Here is an 8,246-nt window from a genome sequence, read left to right on the forward strand (position 1 = left end):
GCCCACATGCGTGTCCCTCCGATTGAGGCCGGGTCAGGACGCCCACCCTAAACCCTATCGCAACGTCTCCCGATCCCATACGCCTCGCCGCCGTCGCCGCCTCCTCGCCTACACCATCGCATCGCCTCCAAACCAAGACGCCGTCCGTCTCCTCGAATCCCGTGGCCGCTGCCGCATCCAACCCAACCACGCCGTCGCCTACAACCCCATCTCGCCGCCGCCGTTTTAATATAATGCCCTTTCACAATCCGACTCATCCCCTAGCTAATTTTAGTTAAAAACATATAAATTTTCAGTCCAGCCATTTTTTTAGCTTGATCCTTAAAATTTTTCGCCTAAACTTTGGATCCTTATAATTCTGATATCCTCAACTATGACGGACCAAAGAATGTTATGTTTGTGAAGATGGCCGGAAGCATGATCGATCAGAAATCTGAAGACATACTGGAGTACTGGACTCCTAAACCACGGCGCGAGTGGAAAATGACCATCATTTTGAGACACAAAACGTGGGCAATTTAGTAAGAAGTAAAGCCGAGGATAGAATGCATTCAGGCTTTCAGCATTGCAGGAAGCATGCTTTCATTTCAGTGGAATACAGCATCTATCTTACAGTAGATGTTTGGGAGAATTTGACTCCATGGTCTAAATGTTACGTCATGCTACGTTTCAAAAAAATGCTACTTCATCTTCTTGTTTTACATTATGCATCTCAGAACAGAGCATCTATGTATGCATTGCCCGTATCAGTGCCTTTCACCTGCAACTTGCAAGAAAACATCAAGGGAGGCATTCTCACTTCTGCCTGAGACATGTAGTTTTCCAACAGAGATGTGTGACGTACAGCACCATGGTCAGAGCTTGAACGGCGGTGCGAATGCTACCACCGAATTGTGCCCACCAAATCCAAACGAATTGGAGATACCTGCATTTGGGAAAGGGCCAACCAAACGAGTATGCTGAGAGGTAGGGAACTCATCAGCCATCACTACTGCAGAGATTTTAAATTGTATGCATTGTCACTCACCGACGTTTACTTCGTGCCACTGTTTCACATCACGCACCGTGTCAAATTGATCCACTGCCGGGTCAGGATTCTGCAGCCGACGGCAGAGCAGATATGTGTGTGTATATATATCACAAATCTGTTTTACATTTATTCACATGCCAAATTTGAACAAACATCGAAAATCGTGTGCTTACAAATTGGTTTATAGTTGGATGCACCCATCCGGTGGTTATGGCTTTGATGGTGGCAATGGCTTCCAAACCGCCGGCCGCGCCAAGGCAATGCCCTATCATGGACTGCAAGGAGGGAACAGAGAAGTCGCATGGAACCATGGCTATTCCGAAGTGAAGTTCCAGAAGAGAAAGGAAATGTATAGAGACTGTCACAGTGGAAATGACTTGGCAAAATGTACAAGACCCAGCACCTTGGTTGCATTCATCTTGATCTGGGACGTGTCCTTGAAGACTTGCTTCAAAGCCTTCACTTCTGCCAGATCCCCAGCACGCGAAAAGGTTGCATGAGCGTTTATGTAGTTCACCTGCAACGCAAACATGCATCCATCTCCTGGTTTTTTATCTAGCTTATTAAGAGTTGCCAACGTAATCATGATCGAATTTAGCCCAAGTTCACCAAGTACGAAAACATTCTGGTTATTACCTCCTCCGGTGAGACGCCGGCGTCTTCAAGACTCCGCTTGATACACAGCGAAACAGCACGACCATCTGGCCTCTGGTTGGTCACATGGTGCGCGTCGCAGGTCGCCGCGCCGCCTAGGTACTCGGCGAGGACCGGGGCGCCACGCCTCATGGCATGCTCGAGGCTCTCCATCACCTACCCAAGTTTCTCTCATCAATTTGCATTTGCCCATGCAGCAAATGCAGGGCACAGATTAAACTGATGAAGAACACAAGCGTCGACGCGTGTACCAGCACTCCGGCGCCCTCGCCCATGACGAAGCCGTCGCGGTCCCTGTCCCACGGCCGGGACGCCGTCGCGGGGTCGGCGTTCCTCCGCGACAGCGCCCCCAGCGCCGCGAACCCGCCGAGGGCGATCGGGGCGATGGCGGCCTCCACGCCGCCGGCGAGCATGACGTCGGCGCGGCCCAGGCGGATCTGGTCCGCGGCGCTGTGGATGCAGTGGTTGCCCGTGGCGCAGGCCGTCGAGACCGAGTAGTTGGGGCCCAGGAAGCCGATGCCGGCGTCGATGGCGACCAGAGCCGACGCCATGTTGGGTATCGCGAGCGGGACGCTGAAGGGGGAGATTTTGCTCGGCCCCTTGGTCACGAGGCTCTCCACGCCGGCGGAGAACTCCTTGACGCCGCCGATGCCGGAGCCGACGACCACGCCGGCGCGTTCCAGGTCAATCTGCGGGTCGTGTTGCGATGATTAGTTACTAGATGGGATCGGGAAGTGGTTGCTGGCATGCATGGCAAGAGTGCCCGAGGGGTGGGGGCGTGCGCGTGCGGCGTGATCCACCTTGCCCATTGCTCTGGAGCCGAGGGCGAGCCCGGCGGACTCGAGGGCCTTCCTGGCGGCGACGAGGGCGTAGCGCTGGCAGTCGTCGAGGCGGCGGTCGCTCTTGCTGTCGATGTGGCCCTCGGAGGAGAAGCCGCGGATCTGGGCGGCGAAGCGGGTGGTGAACCCGGTGGGGTCGAAGCGGTCGATGTGCCCCGCGCCGCTCTCCCCGGCGAGGAGCCGGTCGTAGAACGCACCCGCGTCGTTGCCGAACACCGACACTACGCCCATCCCCGTGATCACCACGCGCTTCTTCGGGTCGGACTCACGTCGAGGCGCGCGCGCCATAGACACCGAGACGCGGCGAGGCTGAGGCTGTGTGCGTGGGGTCACGTCGGCCGCCGCGACGGCGACGGCGACGGCATCGGGGAGGAGGAGGGTTTGCATGACCGTCGAGGTGGGGTTGTAGGCGACGGCGGCGGCGGCGTGGTTGGGTTGGATGCGGCGGCGGCCACGGGATTTGAGGAGACGGACGGCGTCTCGGTTTGGTGGCGATGCCGGGAACGATGGCGTAGGCGAGGCGGCGGCGGCGAGGCGTATGGGATCGGGAGACGTTGCGATAGGGTTTAGTAGGGTGGGCGTCCTGACCCGGCCTCAATCGGAGGGACACGCGCGTGGGCGTGGGACCCTACCCTTTCCTCACCCATCGCTTGCCTCTCATCCCTCGCCTCAAATCCAGAGCTTGGCGGCGTTGGCGGCGCGGGCGGGGCACTGCGACCCGGTGCTCGTCGCGCAGAAGGTCTGCGCGGGGGTCTACAAGGGCGTAACCACCGGGCAGCTCGACGAGCTCGCCGCCGAGACCGCTTCGGCCCTGACCGCGTCCCACCCGGACTAGGCGTCGGTGAGGAGCCCATAAAGCATAGAAAAAGATCCCTTGCTCCAGGATTGGCTGATTGCTGGGGCGATGAGTTCGAGAATTTGAACAAGAAATATGAGAGAGAAGTAAGCCGAAAATTGTATTTGTATATATAGTATATTAAATAGTGAAATGGGAGCATACTTTAGTAACCTTACTTTCTGGTTTCAGGGCAAGGCAAAGAAAGTTGTTCGGCACAGCGCCTCTGGTTTGACATTTTAAAGGCACAGATAGAAGCTGGTACACCATATATGCTTTACAAGGTAGGTTTGGCAACGTAAGCTGGAATTTTTAATTTTTTTTGTTATTTTTTCTAACAATATTTTATAAGACTTACAAGTTAAGCGTACTTTTTTATGCATTTAGTAACTGTCAATTGCTATAATTTTACATGCTTTAAACATTGCAATTTCGTTAATTTTCATCTTTTTAAAAAAAAAAGCAATTCTGCTTCTGTCTTAAGAAATTTCCTGTTCTGTGTGTGACGAACTGTTATGTTTGGGTTCATATTTTTAAGTAAAGTAACTATAGTACCAACATGCAAATACCTACATCTAGTATATTGTCACTGGGATTACTCCATGCTGTTAGTGTTATGCTGCTATATTTTGCTTGTCCTGTTCATTTTTTATAGCTAGATTCCATTGTTCCTTTTATGCACATTCCATATTTGCTATTATTGTGCAATTTTACTAGAAGCTTGGATGTGCAGGAGTCTAGAGGCTGAACAACAAGGACCAATGTCTGGAAGCCGAACATGAAGGACCTACCATCTATCTAAGTTTATCCATCTTAGTTTCACTTGGCTAGCAGTAGCATCGACCATTTGGATTCTACTGCTGTGTGTATGGTTATGCTTCTCTGCTGTTCGTTTTAAGTAGCTATTGTCTGTGTCATGCACTTCTGCTACTAGTACTTGTGATCGATCCTCTGAATTTGCTATTGCCCGTATTATCTTGCATCTCTGCTACTAGTACTTGTTGTGATCGATGCTCTGAATTTTATCGATTTAAGTAGCTGTTGCTTATGTTATTGTCATGCACCTCTGCTGTTCGTTGAAGTAACTATCACCTGTGTGTTATGGCTACGCTCCTCTGCTGTTCGTGGTGCCACCGTCATCGGTGGCTGAACTTCCATTCATCGTTTGCAACGATCTCTTTAGAGAAAGAGAGGAATTTGTCTACCGAACGATATGTGCATTCAAATCAAAACAAAAAGGCTCTGTTTATAGCATTTATTTAAAGTAAAATAAATGAGGACCAGCAAAGGCTCCATGGACCATGGTTAGACACCCAGAGGCGCGTCGTATACCGTATCATTACGTGTTCTCAATCGATCATCCGGGCCGGTATACGCAAGCTAGCTGCTGCTGCGTCGTATACCGTATCATACTTGCATTGGGCAAGGCGAGTGGCTAGCTGCTGCTGCCCTCAGCTCTCTCCTAGCTCGGAACACACAGCTATCACACTAGGGAAGCTCGGTCCCTCTGTCAGGCTATCACACACACAGCGACACTACATATATATAGCGAGATGCGATCATACGGTATACGCAAGCTAATTAACTAAAATATTGGATGGATTGGAGCATTATTATTAGAACCGGCCAGTATACCGTATACGCAGTAGCACAACTGATTCACCGCACATCGGGGGTGTTTGATAGAAGGTGCTAAACTTTAGCAGTGTCACATCGGATGTTCGGATGCTAATTATGAGGACTAAATATGAGCTAATTATAAAACTAATTGCACAGATAGAGTCTAATTCGCGAGACAAATCTATTAAAGCTAATTAATCCATCATTAGCAAATGGTTACTGTAGCACCACATTGTCAAATCATGGACTAATTAGGCTTAATAGATTCATCTCGCGAATTAGACTCCATCTGTACGATTAGTTTTGTAATTAGCTTATGTTTAATACTCCTAGTTAGTATCCAAACATCCGATGTGACGGGTGTTTAGCACCTTGGAGCCAAACAGCCCCTTAAGAGTACAGACCGCCTACTTTTTTCCTTGGAGTCCAAGGGTAACTTGTATGTGTGTCTGGCAGCGGCGCGCACAGACGCAGGCAACGCAGCTTGGTAGCTAGACCCAGCCCATGCAGCACCAGCAGTGGCAGCATGGATAAAGAAGAGAAGGTCTCTCATCTCATCGATGGAACCGCATGCATCACACCATCATGTCCAATTGTTCATCGTTTTCTCATATCACATCCTCCGATCCGATCGACTTCGCCGAAGAGCCACCTTGCTTGCCTGCCTGCACACAAGATATGATGCGATGCTATGTGATTCAAATCAGCAGGCGATTTTCGAGAGTTCGTAGCCGATATATAATTGTTTTATGGCTCCCTATCCCTCCCCTGGCAGGCAAAGCAGAAGTGCTTTACCATGCACTGCCCCACCGTTTTGGAGTTTTCTCCAGTGAAACCCTAGCTCGCCATCTTTGCTCTATATTCATGACCGGGCTGCCCCTCCCTCTGCCTCCCACTCTCACCCACCCACGCACCCACGCACACCCGCGCGCGCACTCCACAAACCCAACTCCGGAGAAGAAGCACCACCGAGCCCACCATGAGCTACGAGTCCATCCTCTTCTAGGCGCGCGGAACCCCGGCGCCTGCTCGCCGCGGCGGCAGCGCCCTCCTCCGAGCTCGCACCTGCCTCCCGAGGTGGAGCGGAGGAGATGCGCCCTCCTCCAAGATGCTGGCTTCTGCCGGCAAGAAGACGTGGTGCACCAAGCCCGGTGCCGGTGGCTCGTCTCCGGGTTGGATGGACTTCACCAAGCCCGCGCCTTCGGGACCGCCAAACTGGGTGGAGGACTGGGATTACACGCAGGTAAACCTCTGTCTCCATTGCACGCACGCACGTAGACGGTTCCGGCAACGAGCTTGGTTCTTTCTTGGTTCACGTGTGCTTCCTGCTATGTCCATCCCTTATTGCTGAGGTGCTTTATTTCGTTGTTTGTTTTGTGCTACCGATCTGCCGTGCAAATCGAAGAAAGAAAGAAAAAACCTCGGTAGAAATTTTTATTTTTTGAGAGCAAGCCTCGGGCAGATATCTTGTGCGGTAGTGTGCATGTACGTATCTTGGGCTTCGGGATTGATAATCTTTTTGGTCAGATCTAAACTTTTGGGCTTCGGATGTCGTTACTGGTGTTTTCTTGGGCTGTGAGGGTTTTCTTTCTGCAGAAATCAGTTATTTCGGCCTACTAGTATCATCATGTTGATTGGGGTGAGAAAAATTCTCCTTTTTCTTCAGATCTGGGTTTCATTTTGGGCTACAGATGAATTGGACAGACTTCTTGGGTTTTCTTGGTCTCCTCCTCAGGCGAGGGTTAATTTTGGGCCTCGGTTGTTTCGGCCTACTATGTTGGCTGCTGCTGATGAGAGAGAAATCCTCTTTCTTCTTCAGACATGAGTTTTTGTTCTGGGCTACAGACGAATTGGGTAGACTTGGGGTTTTCTTGGGCTCAGGCGTGGGTTAATTTTGGGCCTAGTGGAAATGGGGGATTTGGGGGCTCTTGGGCGACGGTTTTGGGCCTAGAGGATTTGTCACTTGTTTGGGCTGGTTGGGCCTGTGTCAATGTGTCGCGTTTTCTCTATTCTGTTCACTTTTCTCTAAAACAATAATGTTTAGTTATATAGTTCGCTGTATTTCTTCATGTTGATTTCAGGTAACCGCTCATGAGATTATGCTGTGGTGCATTGACGACACGGTGGGTCTGCTCAAGAAGAATCCCCCTCCTCCACTCGGCGTCCACGATGCTGACGCTCTCATCGCAGAGTACGAGAGGCTTTCCAAGTGCGCGGAGACAGAGTCCGTCGAGATCTACGCCGGAACACGGATGTTCCTAAAGCTTCAGGTAAAGACAAGGCAGTGCTATGGAGAGGTTGTCAAGGGGTACATGGGGGGAAAGAAGCGTCTGATCTGATAATGACAGTGCGGGAAGCCACTGTTGATCATGTGATCAAACAGAGGCTTCTCTCCCGGTTTGGCGTGAAGATGGATAACATGCCTGACAACACGATCGAGCATGTAAGCATAACCTACGTTGTGCTCTTTGGTCTTTTGATTTGTTGGGATGAATAGCGGGTCACTAGTGTTCTTACTTGCAGGACCTTGCTGCTGCCATGATGTTCAGTACGGATGCCACACGGGATGTGGTAGGCCGGTACAGGAGGAACCTTCAAAGGATAAAAGATCGGCGCCGTGAAAGAGATGACTTGAGGAAGGAGATGCAAGAAGCGGAGGACAAAGAGGACGGAGACATTGGACGTGCAGGAGTCTAGAGGCTGAACAACAAGGACCAATGTCTGGAAGCCGAACATGAAGGACCTACCATCTATCTAAGTTTATCCATCTTAGTTTCACTTGGCTAGCAGTAGCATCGACCATTTGGATTCTACTGCTGTGTGTATGGTTATGCTTCTCTGCTGTTCGTTTTAAGTAGCTATTGTCTGTGTCATGCACTTCTGCTACCAGTACTTGTGATCGATCCTCTGAATTTGCTATTGCCCGTGTTATCTTGCATCTCTGCTACTAGTACTTGTTGTGATCGATGCTCTGAATTTTATCGATTTAAGTAGCTGTTGCTTATGTTATTGTCATGCACCTCTGCTGTCCGTTGAAGTAACTATCACCTGTGTGTTATGGCTACGCTCCTCTGCTGTTCGTGGTGCCACCGTCATCGGTGGCTGAACTTCCATTCATCGTTTGCAACGATCTCTTTAGAGAAAGAGAGGAATTTGTCTACCGAACGATATGTGCATTCAAATCAAAACAAAAAGGCTCTGTTTATAGCATTTATTTAAAGTAAAATAAATGAGGACCAGCAAAGGCTCCATGGACCATGGTTCAAAA

At 50.4% G+C, this 8,246-nt stretch overlaps 1 protein-coding gene across 1 annotated transcript; it reads right to left on the reverse strand.

The window, feature by feature from the left end:
- Positions 1-517: 517 nt before the first annotated feature.
- LOC117839959 (3-oxoacyl-[acyl-carrier-protein] synthase I, chloroplastic) lies at positions 518-3,260 on the reverse strand. The gene is made up of 7 exons (XM_034720405.2): positions 2,485-3,260; positions 1,936-2,373; positions 1,667-1,840; positions 1,434-1,547; positions 1,204-1,305; positions 1,028-1,097; positions 518-925 (listed from the first exon to the last, which is right to left on the reverse strand). Exons 1-7 carry the CDS (start codon positions 2,908-2,910, stop codon positions 855-857), a joined length of 1,395 nt encoding a protein of 464 aa, XP_034576296.1. The 5' UTR covers positions 2,911-3,260; the 3' UTR covers positions 518-854.
- Between the last annotated feature and the right edge of the window lie 4,986 nt (positions 3,261-8,246).

Source organism: Setaria viridis, chromosome 9 (assembly GCF_005286985.2).
Source record: "Setaria viridis chromosome 9, Setaria_viridis_v4.0, whole genome shotgun sequence".
Taxonomy (NCBI): Eukaryota; Viridiplantae; Streptophyta; class Magnoliopsida; order Poales; family Poaceae; genus Setaria; species Setaria viridis.